Source organism: Falco rusticolus, chromosome Z (genome assembly GCF_015220075.1).
Source record: "Falco rusticolus isolate bFalRus1 chromosome Z, bFalRus1.pri, whole genome shotgun sequence".
Taxonomy (NCBI): domain Eukaryota; kingdom Metazoa; phylum Chordata; class Aves; order Falconiformes; family Falconidae; genus Falco; species Falco rusticolus.
In genome coordinates, this window is record NC_051210.1 from 28,801,680 (window position 1) to 28,820,056 (window position 18,377).

An 18,377-nucleotide genomic window follows, 5' to 3' on the forward strand; every position below is an offset into this window, starting at 1 on the left:
CTCCATACCAGTTATGTAAGACAAATCTTCCCATCTCCTTCCTCCCACTGCTACAATTTCTCCTTTGGAGTATTCAGACACACCATAAACAGGATTACATTAGTTTTCAACGTTTGGTTTGTCTCATTTGGTTGACACACAGTCTTTCCGTCTCACACGGACAATACTTGTTATTTTGACTTTGTATGCTCCCACTGGTGCTGTCTGACTGAATTTTTCCAATGTTTTTTCTTTGCATTAATCAGTTATACAGCTATTTTGAGGCCACCTGTAGTCAGGCCATTTGGCAAACTGATGTCTGTGCACCACAGGTAAGCTTGAATGCCTGTGCCCAAAGTCCAGAAAACACACAAGTGCTCTTGCTGCTGTAAAGACCTCCTCACAACTCAATGCCTAGTGAAGTAAGCTCAACAACCCAGAGAAGACAAACCTGAGATCTGTCAAGTGATCGGTATTTCTGCATACAATCCTGAGCCTCATTCGGCAAATCAGGTCTTACACTCTACGTAACACACTTTTGATGAAACCAACTTGTATCACAGCCTGCTCAGACAAAGAAGGTTATTCCTACTTCCTCAAGCCCATTTGTGTTGCTCTGCAATGAAAGAATGATTTACATTTTAACAGACATAAAGTTCTAAGTCTGCTCAGCACCTGAACAAGTCTGGAGTCAAAAAGAGTTAATGGTTTTAATGAGAAACAGAACTGGCTACTTGATAAAACAGTCAAGCAAGGTACTTGGCAAAATTTATCAGGCAGCAGCCACCAAATTATCCTTTCCAAATCTCCCTCCTCTGCCACAATGAAAAGCACACAATTTCAGAGACAGGGAGGGAAAAGAGAAGCCTCCACCCTAAGGCAAGTTTACCAATAACACTGCACGCCGAACGAGGGCTGAAAGACTATTAAGTGAATGAAGGATACTCAAGAGCTTGTTGTAAACGGAGATTATACAAATTTCACTGCAAAACGTTTGCTGTTTAAATTATCAAGGTAATAGAAAACATTAAATATGAAAAAGATTATTTCAAACAAATTTAACAGGTTATACATGTACATGTATCTATAGTACTTTCTACACTCTGGCTGATACTTGTAAGAACGCCCCCACAACGCGGATCAAGCATCACTGTTTACTGACTAGAGACTACCGGCCCTTCCGAAACCTAGGACAGAAAAGTCCAAATGCCATAATCTTCAAATGCAGAAAGTTTTTTTTGAAAGTGTAAGTATCTGAGTCTGGTTCTCTGGGCACATACAGAATTCTTAAGCTACTGCAGTGAGGAACCCTAAAAGATGAAAATAAGAGACTTATCTGAATATAATGAACAAACATCAGCTATACTAAGAGTACCAGAAACAGAAAACACCCCACACATTCAATCTACACTTGAAATATTTCATTTTAGATTTAACTGCCCCACTCCTACTGATGCCAGTAACATGATCCTCACTGACTATACAAATCACAAAGATTACTTTAATCCTACTGCAGAAGCAAAGCCTTTCAAGTATGGTGTTACTGAGCTGATAAGTGAAGTTTCTGGAAGACCTTCATGTATTTGTAGAAAGTGCCAGGCTTGTGTGCCACACACTTTCGAAAGTATTTGAAAAGTGCTTTGAAAGCAACACTTTAAACTCCAAGTGCTCATACTAGCCTTCACTAGTGACCTAATGCAATTATGAAGATGTAGCTCTGACTTCATTTTGCTATTTTACTATGCATTTCATGGAATCATAGAATTATTTAGGTTGGAAAAGACCCTGAAGATGATCAAATCCAACTGTTAACCCAGTGCTGCCAAGTCCACCCCTAAACCATGTCCCTAAGCGCCACATCTACACATCTTTTAAACACCTCCAGGGGTGGTGACTCAAACAATCCCTGGGGCAGCCTGTGTCGATGCTTGACGACCACACACTCCCACATCTCCATGTACTGAGGGGCCCAAAACCAAACACAGGATTTGAGGTGTGGTGTCACCAGTGCCCAGTACAGGGGGACAATCACTTCCCCTGTCCTGCTGGCCACGCTCTTTCTGACACAGGCCAGGATGCTGTTGGTCATCTTGGCCCCCTAGGCACACTGCTGGCTCCTGCCCAGCCGGCCGTCACCCAGCACCCCCAGGCCCTTTCCCACCAGGCACTTTCCAGCCGCTCTGCCCCAGCCTGTAGCGCTGCGTGGGGCTGGTGTGACCCAGGCAGATCAACACTCCTGCCCGGCTTACTGAGGGTGCATTCAGTCCCCTCATCCAGATCATCGATTAAGATATTAAACAAAATGGCTCAAATACTGAGCCCTGGGGAACACCACTTGTGACCAGCCACCAACTGCACTTAACTTCATTCAGAATTCTTTGGGCCTGGCCATCCAGCCAGTTTTTTACCCAGCACAGTCCACTCACCCGAGCCATGAGCAGCCAGTTTCTCCAGGAGAATGCTGTGGGAAAAGCTGTTAAAGGCTTTACTAAAGTCCAGGTAAACAACATCCTCAAGCTTTACCTCATCCACTAAGCAAGTCATCTTGTTGTAGAAGGAGATCAGGTTCATCAAGCAGGATCTGCCTTTCATTAACACATACTGACTGGGCCTGATCACCTGGTTGTCCTGCATGTGCCACGTGACAGCACTCAAGATCTGCCCCACAAGCTCCCCTAGCTCTGAGGTCAGATCGACAGGCCTGTAGTTTCCAAGATCCTCCTTCTTGCCCTTCTTGTAGATGGGTGTCACATTGGCCTACCTCCCCCTTCTGGGACCTCCCCGGGCAGCCAGGACTGCTGATAAATTACTGACAGTGGCTTGGTGAGCACCTGACAAGATCCCTCAGTACCCCTAGGTGGATCCCACCTGGCCCCACAGACTTTTGTGTGCCTGCGTCTGTTGTTAACTGTTTCCACTTGGATTATGGGGGTCTTCATTCTGCTCGCCGTCCCTGGGTACCCTGAGAACAATTGGTCTTACTGTTGAAGACTGAGGCGAAGAAGGCATTAAGTAACTCAGCCTTTTCCTCACCCTTTGTCACAGTTTCCCCCACATTCAATAAAGGATGGAGATGCTCCTTAGCCCTCCTTTTGTTGTGAGTATCTTTATAGAAACATTTTTTATTGTCTTTTACAGAAGTAGTCAAATTAAGTTCTAGTTGAGCTTTTGCCCTTCTGATTTTTTTCCTTGTATAACCTCACAACACCCATGTAGTGATACTGCGCTGCCTGCCCTTAATTCTCACCCATAAACACTTCAAACTTTCATCACCATTGCCACACTTCACAGTCAGAACACTCCCTAACATACAGGGCTACCCCGCTGCCCTTCCCTCCTTGTCTGTAATTTCTGAAGAACTTACAACCATCCACTGCAACTCCAGTTATGTAAGTCATCCCACCACATTTCTGTGATTGCAATTACATCAGTTTTCCACCTGTACAACCGCTCCCAACTCCCCATTTGTTGCCCATGCTGCATGCATTGGTGCAGATGCACTTCAGTCAGCCTACTGACCCTGCCCACCTTCCCACAGGGAGAAACCCTAACTCCTATGTCACTGTTCTCAGGTGCTTCCACGCTTTCTAACACAACAACCACCCTTGTGTCTTTGCTGCCACATGGCTCTCCATCCCTTACCCTCACAGAGGTGGCTAAGGTGCAGAGTGCATTAGCATGGAGACATTTCAAATGTGTCCCAGAGTACTTGGCACATGATGGAGCAGACTGAAGGACCCTGACAGCACCCTGTTCCTCAAACACTGGCGTGTGTCCCATGGCTTACCACTAATGAGCCTGCTTTTAGCCCTTTCCACCTTCAAATCCAACTCAAAGCTCTTCCAATGAGCTCTCTAACTCTTGTGCAAAGAACCCTTCCCCTGCTTTGAGACAGGTGTACCCCATCTGTCTCCAGCAGGCCTGGTGTCATGTAGACCAATCTGTGTGTGATCAAAAAAACTACAATTCTGCCAGTGAGATCCATCATGGAGCCAGATACTGATCAGCTGGGTCTTCCTGTTTCTTCCAACATAATTCCCTGCAACTGGAAGGACAGAGAAAAAAAATATCTACTTGTGCTCCTGATCCCTTAACCAGCTGTTCCAAGGCCCAGAAGTCTCTTTGGATCACCCTTGTACTTCTTATCGCAATGCTGTGGCTGCCTACATGATAAAGCAATAAGGAGTAATAATGTGAGGGCTGTACAGGGCAGAAGGCTTTCCTGTAACCTCATCCAGCCCTTCCACAACACAGAAGATATGAATCCAGCCTTTTCACCTAGAAATGCAATTTCAGTCGTTCAAGTCTTCTATGCCTACTATAGGCAATCTTCCTGAGTGTGGTGGGTTGACCTTGCCTGGATGGCAGGTGCCCACTCCCCTCCTCAGCAGAGCCCAAAGTGTGTGCATGGAGGGTGGTGGTGTCTGTATGTGTGTCTGTGGAATAAGATGGGAAAAAACCCCTTGTGGGTCAAGACAAAGGCAGTTTAACGCGGCGATAGCAAAGGTCACATGTGCAGAAGCAAAGGGAAACAAAAGACGTTATTCTCTTCCTCCCATCAGCAGGTGATGTTTGGCCGCTTCCAGGAAGTGGGGCTTCAGCACGCACAGCTGCTGCCCCAGAAGACATATGTTGTAAATAACGAATTTCCCCCCAATTCCTTCTCCTTTCTCTTAGCTTTTATATATGAGCAGACGTCATGTGGTATGGAATATCCCATTGGCCACTCTGAGTCAGCTGCCCTGGCTGTGTCCCCTGCCCTGATCTTGCCCACCCCCAGCCTGCTGGTGAAGGGGGTGTGAAATGTTGGAGAGGCAGCCTTGGTGGTGTGCGAGCGCCGCTCAGCAGCAGCCAAAACGCTGGTGTGTTACCACCACCTTTCTAGCTGCCAACACAAGCACAGCGCTGTGAGGGCTGCTGTGCGGCTCAGCCAGACCCAATACACTGAGAAGAGTTCAGACAAAACCTGCACAGGAATTAAGACTTCATCCAGATGTTAAAACACAGATGAGAGGAACCACATGCAAGAAGGTAACACTACTTACTGAACAGACAATAACTCTGGAAAAATTTGAAAGTTATTGTTTGTTCTTTTGTTTTGGTGGATTTTGTTGTTTGGATTTTTATTAACATCGAAGAATGGAAGGTTCCTGTTGTTCTGTGGACAGAGTTTGATCTTGCCTAGTTTTACTCACAATTTTACTGAAACAGTCCCCAAGTCCATTTTCCTCCTAGACGTTTGTCATGGCGGGATTGTACTTTCAGGCAAGGGCTTGTATCACCATGCAATCATGCAGAACCTACCTCAACACTGCTGAAGACCCAAGCTGCTACTAAAAACCACAGACCCACACTATCCTTCCCAATTACTACTCCAAGCACATATGGCCACAGTACATGCCTTGGAAAGGTTACAGTCAGCATTCAGGTACGTAACAAGGAAAGCTAGTTAGAGAGGCAGGGAACACTGATTATGTTATGTAAGCATTTAAAAAGTGAATACCCAACCAGTGGAACATGCACATTGAAAGAGTGCACAATGTTTCTAATGACATTAGATTTTGCTACTGAACATTTCTTTTCCTAACAGAGAGCAACTGGGAAGCAGGTAAGATCTCACAGTGCGCCTGTCCAGTGACATGTCTGTAAGTCTGCATAAAGCGCAGTAGGTCAGACAGGCTGCTGAGAAGGCACTCAGTGAAGAAACACCTTGCTATTCATGGTTCTCAGTTTTATCTTCAGCCTATGTCTGCATGCCCTACCTCACACTAGCATTACGAGAAAACATTCAGATGCTCTCCTTATGCACCATTTCAGACTATAGGGAAAAGACAGGGAAGGATGTTTAAAGAAAAACACAGCCCTGATTATTTACTAATGATTTAATCAAGCACTGGAGAACAGGTAGGAGATGTTTCAGCAAGAGGTTTTATGATACTAGATCAGTGATCTAACAGATATCCCCGGGAAGCCTGCAAAGGACTTAAAAAATGAGCTCTGAAAGGCAGCTATTAAAAGGTCACAGGTAGATAACTGTATAGCATACATGACATTTCTAAAGGGGTCTTGCAATGCCATCCAAAAGCTTTTAGACTACACACATACATATCGGGAAATTTAAACTTGAAAGCTGGTGACTTTCAAGTCACTAGCTCAAAATGTCACAGCTTCCCTTTCCAGAGGCCTACAACAGGTGTGAAGCATGTAAGTTTATCTCATCACTCACCACCTTATTGAAAAATGGCCTATGCCAAAAAGTGAAAGCAGAGAGATTTAATAAAGGAAACTCATAAGGACTCATTGTAAAATCTTGATTCAATAGCCTCATTTCAAGTTATATCACAGGATAGTTGCTTTTTATAGGCATAGAAGGTCTCTTAGGATGAAACAAAACTGAAAGGTGTTAGAAATGCTAATGACTGCTCAGTCCATCAGACAGCACCAGCCATCATCCAAGCAGTTTCTTCATGTTTCTCTCCATATACCCATGCTTCTGTGGTGCACTGTTGTGCTGAAGTTGACATAACACAAGGACACCAGCAAGAGGTGTATGTGCAAAAGTCACCTTGCTTCTTCCATGGATGTTGGGGGTGGGGAGAGCCTGGGGAGGGCAAACTGTCTGGTAAAGATTTAGAGACTGCCTCAGTAATGCTGCTGGGGCCAACCTCTCAGAAGAACCACTGCTCAGAGTGTTACAAAACTAAATACGGTTAACCCCTCTTCAGCCTGCCTCTGTGGTACAGAAGCACCACAAGACATTTAACCATGACACATTCCTATTTCATGTCAGAGAACAAAATGGGAAGGGAAGGTGTATGGATTCCATGCGCAACAGAGAAATAATGAGGAAGCCAACCTGAAACCAAGACAGTTCAGCATTAGATGATTTCCAAAAGGAAAGCCAAGATCATTCAGGAAAGTGTTTTTTGAATATGGTTAAAGAAGAAGGTCACTGTTTATAAATCACTCTTAGAAATCAATCTACTATTGATTAATTTCAAAACTACCCAGAAATTGACAATGGTTAAGCATCCTTAATCAATGATAAGAGTAGCTAAAACATTCCACCTCCTTTTCTAAGGTGACAACCCAAGAACAAAGGTTCTCCCCGACCTTCCCCACAGTGGGACTATAAAGCTTAGATGGCAACAAACAGAGAAGTAAAGCTTGTTTTAACCTAAGTCGCATCACCACGTCTGTCTGAGAAAAAACCTACTACTTATAATTGTTAATTTATTCCCTGTCCTACTGCCCATAAGAGACCACCAGAGGCTTTAAAGTCATTCAGATATATACTGCTCAGTATATACGCATCTCTCCCTTCCTTCTCCACCCTGCAAAGGCAGGCATTGAAGGCACTGAAATGTCTTTAACAGTTGTCTAGCAGCCCCACAAAAATTACAGAAAACAGTTTAATGCCTGACAACCTGCCACAGCTTGTCCTACAAAACCACCCTATGAAGGCCAGGCTGACTTGGACACCAGGAAAAATAACCATTTATCTTTACACCAGAGAAGCTCTGTATGTTTGCAGACAACACCAAGCAGGATGGGAGTGCTGATCGGCTTTGAAGGTAGAAAGACTCTACAGAGAGATCTGGACATGCTGGATCAATGGGATGAGGCCAGTTGTATGAGGTTCCACAAGGAGAATGTTCCTGCATTTGGGACACAATAACCCCACGCAGAGCTACAGGCTGGGGCAGAGCGGCTGGAAAGTGCCTGGTGGGAAAGGGCCTGGGGGTGCTGGGTGACGGCCGGCTGGGCAGGAGCCAGCAGTGTGCCCAGGGGGCCAAGATGACCAACAGCATCCTGGCCTGTGTCAGAAAGAGCGTGGCCAGCAGGACAGGGGAAGTGATTGTCCCCCTGTACTGGGCACTGGTGACACCACACCTCAAATCCTGTGTTTGGTTTTGGGCCCCTCAGTACATGGAGATGTGGGAGTGTGTGGTCGTCAAGCATCGACACAGGCTGCCCCAGGGATTGTTTGAGTCACCACCCCTGGAGGTGTTTAAAAGATGTGTAGATGTGGCGCTTAGGGACATGGTTTAGGGGTGGACTTGGCAGCACTGGGTTAACAGTTGGATTTGATCATCTTCAGGGTCTTTTCCAACCTAAATAATTCTATGCTGTTCTCCAAAAAAATTGTAGTATGTACTACTTTTGGAAAAAAACACAAATTCGTCTTTACTTTAGGCAGAATGTCCACAAAGATGAAAAAACTAATCACAGATGGTAAGTTTAACTAATGTTCCTACTTAGAACTACTGAATGGTAACTCGAAGACAAATGTGTTAGTATTACTTAAAGGAGACTAAGTAGCAGACTGTGTTCAGTCTGCAATGATGTCCTGTAAAAATAGAAAACATGCTGCAAAAGAGCTATTTAAATGTTTTGAGTCTAGGAAAAAGAACATTTATACCCAATGTTCCCCCACTCTGCCAATACCACCAATTCCCAGGTTCAAACCTTTATGCCCAGTAAAACCACTACAGAAAAGCTCTGTGGGTTTTTCCTTCTCTGTCCTTATTCCCTCTCTCACCCTCAAGCTATCCACTATGAAACACCTGGATAGGAAAAACTTAGTTTGCAATCTCTGCAAAAAAGGAAAGTTTTCCATGTGCGAGCCCAAGCATCTCTGCCTCATTCGCTATTCAGAGGCAACTACACTAGTGATATCTAGAACACCTGTTGCAGCAACAAAAGCCAGTAAACACTCTGTACCCCTCCAAGTAATGCACACAAAAAATTAACCCCCCTTCCATCTAATGCATTCTACAATACCTTTCCCACCTGCTCCCTCTACAGCCCCTTGTAACAGTCATTTATCCTCCGGAAATCCCAAGACAGCTTCCAAGACAGGGGAGCTCTTTATCTATAGCTGGTGATGCAGACAGAGATGCCAGTGACCTATCCAAAACTCATACAGGAAGTCCATCAGAAAAAAAAAAACAAAAGGAGAGATTAAACTCTTTTCCCAGCTGCTTGGTGATGATCCTTCATTCTCCATCTGAAAGGCCTTAGGATCCTATGCCAAGGGGCATGAGCCTATCAGACAAGCCCAAAAAACCTGGAGTTTCAAGTTTCAGCTAGACCACAAAACATACAATAGCTTTGTACACTGTGAAGAAACAGATGTTGTTACTATGGGCACCACAAATACGCAAAGCACCTACAAACAAATTGCCAAAAGCATTCTACAAATAAATACACAACTCCCACAAGTGGATGTACCCTTCCAATTAAGGAATTAAAGGAAGAATTTTCCTGCTTTTCATACTTTCCTGCCAGATGCGTGGGGTGGGGCAACATACTTTTATTCTTTACATTCTTTCTTAAAGTCTCCTCCTGGCATTCTCTTGTCCTTTGTGAACTTACTGGATAACCCTCTATACCCTTCTAGACTGTTTGGGTTGCTCAAGTCTCACAAGTTTTGGAAAGAGAAGACAAATTATTTACACATAATGCTCCCTTCATTGCTGATTCCCTTAAAGCTTGGTACACCAGAAAGCTATGATAAATTTGAAGGTAATAACTACCTACAAGGGAAATGATGGTATGTCCCTTTCAAAAGCACGCTGCATATGATGTGAAGATTAAATATTCTGTTCCTACAGCTTCTTAAATCACTTCCCATAAAAAGTACATTCAGGAGAAACTGAATTTTCTGCTCCTTCTGTCTTTACTTTCATTAGGTCTGCTTCAGGCTGGATTAAGTAGGCTAGTATTTGCTTTGGCTTCTGCAAAATTTAAGTTCAGCATAAACCTTTATTATCTCCCATTATCTATCTTAAATATCTGCAATGAAAAAGCAGAAAGACTAACAATGGGTAATGTTCTGGTAACTTTTCTAATGAAGAAGGTAGAAGACTTATTTGCATGCTCTCAGCTAGGGAAAACACACCGTGTAGATAAAAGTCACTGAATTACTCTTGGCAGCTCTTTAAAAGTGCCTTAAGCTACCCTGTGGCCAAAATCAGGAGCGTACACTGTGCTGGTTTTGACTGGGGTAGCGTTAATTTTCTTCATAGCAGCTAGCACGGGGCTATGTTTTGGATTTGTGTTGAAAACATCATTGACAGTACAGGGATGTTTTCATTATTACTGAGCAGTGCTTACAGAGTCAAGGCCTTTTCTGCTTCTCACACTTCCCCACCACCCAGCAGGCTGGGGATACAGAAGAAACTGGGAGGGGGCATAGCTGGGACTGCTGATCACAGCTTACCAAAGGGATATTCCATACCATCAGCATATAAGGCTGGGAGAAGAACAAAAAAGGGAGGGGACATTTAAAGTGATGTCGTTTCTTTTCCCAGGTAACCTTCACACACGACGGAGCCCTGCTTTCCTGGAGATGGCTGAACACCTGCCTCCCATGGGGAGTGATGAGTGAATTCCTTGGTTTGTTTTGCTTGTGTGCGCAGCTTTTGCTTTACCTACTACATTGTCATTACCTCAACCCACGAGTTTTCCCACTTTTACTCTTCCCATTCTCTCTCCATCCCACTGCGTGGGAGTGTGCAAGCAGCTGTGTGGTGCTCGGTTGCCAGCTGCACTTAAGTCATGACATATACCCAGCAGCAGATAGTCCACTACCACAACCAAAATTGAGTACTTGCAGAGAAAAATGTTACAGGAATGAAACTAGCAGTGACAGTGTAGTTTAACGAGACTTTTCTGTATCTTTTATAGCAGCTGCTCCATAAAGAAATAAAGGATTCAAGAGGATGCTTTAGAAAGATTAAAACGTATCTTGCTAAGTTACTTGTACACTCAAACCACCTTGATTTCCTGCGAATAGGTGTGCTGAGAAGTTTGATTACCTGCCAAAGAAAGAAAAAACTCAAGGACTGTGAAACATGTAACAGATGTTTGTATTAGAGAAATTCCTAATATCCTAAATGATACATCCTATTTTATTTAATTGCTTCTGCACACTTAACTGTACTTGTGCAACAGCAGGCATGTTAAATCACTATTACAAAAGAGAAAAATGCATTACCACTTTTTCCAGAATAAGAAAAACAGAAAAACACTGAGAATAAAAACAGAAGGTATGCTCTTTAAAACAGACTTTTCCCTACTACATACAGACATTTGTCTCCTGAAGTTCTCTTGGTTACCTGTTTGAGAAGACATATACCAGTGTAACATGCTACCATAGCCAATCATTTTCAGAATGTGGCTAAAGGGTAAGAGAAATCCCCTATCTACTACCATCACACTCTAGCCACCCACATAATTTGTACACAAGAAGACTCTCAACTTTCTCCTCCAGTACTACCATAACAAGGAAATCAAGAATATTCTCCAAGACTTTATCAAAACCGAGGATAAAAGCTTACTGCAGATTGTGAAACACTGCTTTTTAAGAGTCTTTAAGAAAATGCCACTAGAGCAGATTTCAAAAGACCTACATCTCTTCTGCTAAGCTCACTCAGGTCAGCCTCATTTCTTCATTTTACCCTCCCTTCAGGAACTCATTCACAATGCACAGTGTTCTTGGAACAGGCACAAGTTAAGGCGATTCTGAATTTCAGTGACATACCAGTCCAACCTCCGGCTTCTGGCAAATGCAAAAATTTGCCTCACTCACACAAGTACTGACATTAGTCAGTACGTCGGAATCCAGCATGAATGCAACATGATTGCATGAATTTTGCTGAATCCAGCAAAACTGATTTTCACTTATTAATACTACTACACAGCCATCTTCATGGGAGATATGCAGACTATAACCTATTGTGACTGGCACTCCCTGCTCCTGCTCCCGGTAATAAAAAACCTACTTCTGAGCTTAAGAAAAACAGTAAAATCTCCAATACTGATGATCTTGAAACTGTATATACATAGCTTGACATATCTTGACAATACAAGAACTACACCACCAGAGTTTTAAAAGGCCATTTCACTCCAAAAATGGAATGAAATATGTGACAGCATCAGCTTCAAATGTATGTTAAACTGATTTGTTTACTGATAGAAAGAAAGCCCCAAAAGTTCAGAGCATTTTTCACCCCCGACTCTAGAGGTAAATCAAAGGACACCTTAGCCAGACTTATGCATTATACATCCTTGTTTTCTTCCTACAGACACCTGTCTACCTTCGGCAAAAAGAGACAAGTACTTAAAGTAAGGAAATGGCATAAGATATCAATAATAGCACATTTATTCCTTCTCTAGCCACCTCAGCTGGCTCAGAGGAGAGCAATCTTAAGTCTTGCATGTCTGAAGAGGGACTTACACCCTCAGCAGAATTCAGCAGAAGCTGCTGCTTCTTTAGTAAAGCCAGGGTACTAAGACCTGATAAGCATTTGGCAAATGTAATTTTTTTTGCTACCTCCTCTCAGTTCTCTACAGTTCCCTTTCTTGTCTCTGCACTGAACGCTCAGTGTCTTGATAACTCATTTGTTGTGACTCTTTGTCAATATTTTTTGGTTTCTACTGTTATGGCTACACAACCTAATGAAAAGGAGATACTTCAGACTTTCCTGTCTCCTTGCCTAGAATGCCTACATAGTGCAGAGGCAGTCACAGATGGTGCAGTGCAGAGACTGTTTCAAAGTGTTACCTTTAGTACCCTTAAAAGCTTACCTGGTGATGTGTACAGCATTTTTCTGTGGTGGGGTGGAGTGGAAGGAAGAAAAGGACCTGTTTAAGCTTTGTTTGATTCTCAGAAAAGAAGAGGCCAACAGTTTTACTGTCTTGGACTACTGCACAGAAGATTCTCAAGCTGCCACACTTCCTAACTGTTCAGGGCTAAGTGACTTACCCTGCTGTCTTGGCCTTTTACTTCTGTACATGTGCATGCACAGTGATTAAGAACAATTCATACCTTATTTGTAGCAGTAGCGCTGGATCCTGGGACCACAGGCACATTGGTCACTTGCACTGATAAGTAATTATTGTCTACGAGGGGCCAAGCGCCTTCCACTTTGCATGTCTGGAAGTGATCCTTAAAAGTCCTCAGATGAGGATCACCAAACAAGCCACAAAACAGGTAAGTAGGAGTCGTCGTCTTGCCCCCTCCCTGATATTCTCTGGCTTCTATGTGGTCATTGTAATTACAGGGATCATGGGTCACCTCAGGGTTGGTGGAGGATGTGGGTCCATCTTTGGAACAGTTTCTCTGGCTCATGAGGTCACTGATCCCAAGCACTGCATAATGGTAGACTAGGTTTCCACGGCATACTTTGGAATTGCGATCAGTACAGGCAGAGTACGCTCGCAGGGCCTTGCAGAACTCCAGATCAAACCCCTCAAAAGCAGAGTTCAGATGTGATGTTAAGGATACAAAATCAGTGGTGCACTTCTGGATTCCACAAGGTGTTTGCATCTGGCAGTCACCTAAGCACAAACAGATGGCAGAGAGAAATTATGCAAACAGATTGCAATACCTCATTTTACACCCACAGGAAACAGAACTGCAGAAAACAACCTGAAGACAACTTGCAGTGTTCACCCATTAAGGAAACACTATATAATAGAGAAAAAGGGCTCAGGAGGCAGAAAGATAGCAATACAGACCATCTCACAGGCTGAGATGGTCCATGCATGACTTAATCCATTACTTGATATTGTCTAGATGGAAATTAAAAGCACTAAACTCCTGCCAAGTATGAGCCCAGCATTTCCTTCCAGATACCAAGGTGATGATGAATTTCCACGCTTAAGTTAATCACTTGGTCAATAATCAAGTCTCCATTTAGTCTTTCAGTGCTTTACACAAGGTATTGAACTTTTAAACAGAATCCTACCCCTCAGAAGGATGTGCTAAAGGCAGCAAGTGACATATGCTTAGACAAAAACCGACTGAATGAAGCAGAAATCAGTTTCTCTTCTAGAAAGCAGGGTGGGGAGAAGGAGGGTAGGAAAGTGGGCAGCCCATAAATTCAGTTTGTTTTATTTCCCTGACACTGCCATAGCTAAAGCTTCACTGCTCACTTTCTGGGACTAATGAGTGAGAAAACCCACAGCTGTCTGAAGTGTAAGGTGCAGTACAATACACTGCAATAGCAGTACTTCTTAAAAGTGTAATTCAATAATAAGACAAGGGCCAAAGAAACCCTCTCCCCACAAAAACCTGAAGTACTTATCAGATGTATGCAACAGGTACGCAGTTCAGTTTACAGGAACAAACCAGTTAGACTTTATCTGGTCACCTGATTTCCGCACAGAAAGCATTAATTACCCTCCCAGCCAGCAAACTGGAGTTTTACAGCCCTCTCCTCCACAGCTCTTGCTGTCATGATCTGAAACCCTTCCAGACTCTCATGGCAGTTAACAACGGTCTTCTGCAGGTAACATTTACACAAGAACTCATAAGGATCAGAAACAAAATTGGCAAGACTACACACTGCACTAAAGGAAACAGAGCCACACGTTCCACAGGGGTTAAAATGAGGAAGACGCTAGGTAACAGAAGATGGACCTTCTTAAATACTGTAAGATTTCATAAAATAGCTGTCCAGTGGCCAGAACTTTCCACTGAAAACACGCTGTGCTTGTTACTTTCATGAACTATAAAATTCAGCTGTGCATACATTAATCTGTAATTTCACTGTCATAAAGCAGATTTTGAAACCACAAAAATGCTTACAAAGATACATGGAAGTGTGAAAAAGGGAAAATAGAATACATCTAACAGATACTCTTTTTGCTCCCCTCAGAGCCCTCTTTACAACATTTCTCACTTGTTTTGCGTGTCCTCAAAGTAAAATAGGCATGGCTCCAGTCTGATTTTAAAAGCCTAATTAAAACGTTCCTAAATGCCGGAGAAATGAGGAGTGGACAATGAACTGAACAGTACTGCAACACTTCTCATTTTTCTGCAATTCACACAACGATGTGAGAGTATTAGCAATTTCTTTGCTTGCCCCTTAGCTGACCCTCATGTGAGTCAGTACTCAAATAACTTACTCTGAATATCCAAACCATGAATTTATAATGGCAACAGGTGTTGCCAGTGATGGGTAGCTAACACAAATCTCCTGTCAAAATCCCAAGATAACACAGAGTATGAAGGAGGAAATCTGTAACCTACAGTCAAGCGTGACCACGAAGTGTGTAAGTAAGCAGTAAGTTTCTCACTTCGCCTTTGTGCAAGTAATACGTAGCTTTGCAAAATAAAAGAACAACTGAGCAAATTCTGTGTTTTTGGACACACAAACAAAAAAGGCCTATGCCACGCAAAAGTGGCACAGCCAATGTTGGTTCAGAGCCTGACTTTCGACGCATCAGGGAACCTTATGCTCCCCTTCAGTTCTGATTTGTGATAGTATTTTAATCACAAATAAATTAGCCTAGCTGAGCAAATCAGTCAAGTTATCAAATACTCTAATAAATCTGCCGCTCCACATTCCCTGCAGCTTCAAGGAGTTTGTTTGCTGCTTTCGGTGGGTTCTTGGCACAGAGAGCGGTGAAAGAACGGCAACTTGACTAAAGCCGGGTGACCTCCCCCCTCCCCCTACAACTGCGCGGGGAGCACAAACCGCTTCAGCAGGCGTCCGCAACGCGCGGGTACCCGCCGCCTTCCTCCCGGTTTCCCACCCGCCGAGCAAAGGCCGGCTCCCCCGCCGCAGAGGCCGCCGCTCCCCGGCCCCGCAGGCGGGCAGGCCCGCCAGCCCGGCCCCGCTCCGCGCCCGCCCCTGCCCCGCGCGGGGCGCTCCCCGCTCGCGCCGCTGCGCCTAACACCCGCCCCGGGACCCCGAGCGCCGAGTCCCGTCCCCGCTCCCGTCCCGGTACCTGAGCCCAGCAGCAACCCCAGGGCGGCGAGCAGGCCGAGGGCGGCGAGCGACGGGCGGCGCGGCGGGAGGCGGAGGAGCGGCTCAGCCCCGGCGGCGCGGGAAGGCGCAGCTCTCCCCATGCCCGTCCATGCAGGTCCCCGGGACGGCGGCGGGACGGCGCTGCGGCATAGGGCGGCGGGCGGGCAACCTCCTCCTCGCTGCTTTCTCCTCCTTCAGCGGCGCGGCGACGAGAGGCGGCCACCGGGCCGTAGCGGGGCGGGCGCAGGCGGGTGCGGCATGGCGGCAGCAAGAGGCGAGCACAAAGGGAAAGAGCCGGTGAGCGGGCGAAGGCGTGCGGGCGGCCTGGCGGGCGGCAGTCCCCAGCAGCCCGCACGCCCCGCGCCGCCGAGCGCACTGCGCCGGGCCCCGCGCGGCCCCACCCGGCCCGTCACCTCCCATTGGCTGCCCAGCCTGTCCGACAAGGCCCACACGTGCCGCCGGCGCGGACCCGCCCCCCCGGGCCGGGGCTAATCCGAGACGGCGGGGGAGTCCCGCGCCCCCCCGCGTCCCGCCTCCCGCCCACCCGGCGGCCCCGCCTGCCTGCGGCCCGCCGCGCTGCTCGCGTCACTCGGCCGCGCGCGGCCCCCCGCGCTCCCCTCGGCCGTGATTGGCTGCGCCGGGAGCGTCCGCAGTGCCACGTGCCGCCGCCAGGGGTCGTGCGCGGCCGGGCTGGGCCGGGTGCGGGGGCGCCGCCGGGGCGGGGCGGGGCGGGGCGGGGCGGGTTCTGCGCCTGGGCGGGCTGAAACCTCCGGCTGACGGGCCCGTCCCGGCGCATGAAGCCACACCCGCGGCTTTTGCGGAGCAGCCAGAGGGTGGGAAGCGGTCGCCCGGAGCCGGGCATGCTGCGAGCACAGCCGCGACAGAACAGGGAAAAACAGCGGCATTAAACGGCCGTGTCAGTGCAAGAAGCACGGCTGGGCTTTGAGCGAGCCGTGGTTTGCTTCCCAGAAGGCGGGCGTAATGCCCGAGCCGCTTCCCCGCGGGCAGCATCCCCGGTCCCAGGAGGCAGCACCGCGGGCCTCTTCTCCCGGGCCGTCCTGAGCTCCTCAGGGTACGCGCACCGGGAGGGCACTAGTCCCAGCGCTGCGCCCCGGCGGCTCGCCCACGCCGCACCGGGTACTTACATCATGCTTGACTCTGGCACGCTGTGTGGCTCAGCAGGGTCAGGGCTGCGCCGTGCTCTCCTACTGGACAGTACGGGATGCTCTGCGGGCCAGGACCTGCGTATCAAATACGTGACAACACAGACACGGTGAGCGGCCCTGCAGCGGGGGCAAGAAGGGGACCCGCACAGTGGTGGCTCCTCATCTGCGCTGCGAGGTGTGCTGCTGCAGGCACACCAGCTGGTGCAAGGCACGCCTGGGGCCTGCCTGCCGCAGCTGAAGAGCAAGCATGTTTCTTGCCAATTCCTCTGGGGAAACTCACACCACCTTCCACCCCAACATTAATCTTATCAGGCAAAAACTGCAAAAACTTAAGCACAGCAGCCTTACAGATGCCCTGGCATTTTTCTTTCTTCCTTCTTTCCAGCAGAGCAAAGGCAGTCATTGACATCTGTCCCACTTAGGATCTCTGCATGCATCCTGGCCTTACACCCCGGGGCTGAGGCTGGGGCCTGTCAGTCCTGCCCAGCATGGGCCCGGAGGGTTGCACCCTGCTGTCCCACCTTTGGGAGATGCCATCGGAAAATCCATGCTGCTGGCGCTGACCCCACCGGGGCTGCCTTTTCAGTGGCATGCAGTGGGGGCCACCCTCTCACCGACCTCGACTTCAAGAAAGGAACATGTTTTAGGCACAAAACAGTGTGAAAAAAGCCACCACAATACCCCTTAACCTGACATTCATGGGAAGCACTCCATACTGCGAGCTGCTTGCTTTACAAGATGCAACCTGCAGTGTGCAAACTCTCAAGTGAATCCAGATGTGTGCCTGGACAGCTCGGCAATGCTTCCCTCTCCGGTCCCCGATACCTGAGATCTCAGCATCTCTGAAGGCAGGCTTGGGCTGCTTAAAGGCAGGTGGAAGAAACTCAACACAGCAAACAAGCAAACGCGCTATCTGACACGCACCCCGCGCCGCAACCCCAGCTCGAACAAAGGTCTGTGACAAGCAACTCACACCGAGCATCCCCGTCGCTCTCCCCATGCATCACCGGCGGCGGGGTCCGGGCGCAGCGGGGCCGGCGACCAGCTCCCGGAGCGGCGGGGCGGGCCAGCGGGCAGCTGCCGGGCCGGTCGGTGGGCCGGCGGCCGGGGGCGGGTAGCCAGGCGCGGCGGCACCCACGGAGGCAGCGCGGGCAGTGGCCGGCGTCGCGGGAGCGGCGGCAGCAACAGCGGCGAGCGACCCGCCCCGGCGCTTACCGCCCGCCCCTCCGGCACAGCACCGGCACAGAGGGCGGAGATGGGCTTTAAGTGACAGCCTCTTTCTGTCACCTATAGAAAGCTAAGGGGGGTGGGTGGAGGGGGGGGGTGGGAGCAGCGAGGAGCAGGGACGATCCCCCTAGGAGAGCAGTGCAGGGATGCTCCTCCACCTGTCTCTCCGCTCCTCTCCCGCGCGGGCGCTGCCCACCGCGCCCCCGCCAGTATCCAGCTGCCCACACCCGCCCCGTCCGCC

At 47.7% G+C, this 18,377-nt stretch overlaps 1 protein-coding gene across 1 annotated transcript in view; it reads right to left on the reverse strand.

The window, feature by feature from the left end:
* The window catches only part of RGMB (repulsive guidance molecule BMP co-receptor b), a 33,302-nt gene extending 17,200 nt beyond the window's left edge, over nucleotides 1-16,102 (reverse strand). The window contains exons 1-2 of the mRNA XM_037373997.1: nucleotides 15,724-16,102; nucleotides 12,815-13,326 (exon numbers count right to left, since the gene is read on the reverse strand). Coding sequence (XP_037229894.1) covers nucleotides 12,815-13,326; nucleotides 15,724-15,844 — 633 coding nt within the window. The 5' untranslated portion in view covers nucleotides 15,845-16,102. The remainder of the gene's footprint in view (nucleotides 1-12,814; nucleotides 13,327-15,723) is intronic.
* Between the last annotated feature and the right edge of the window lie 2,275 nt (nucleotides 16,103-18,377).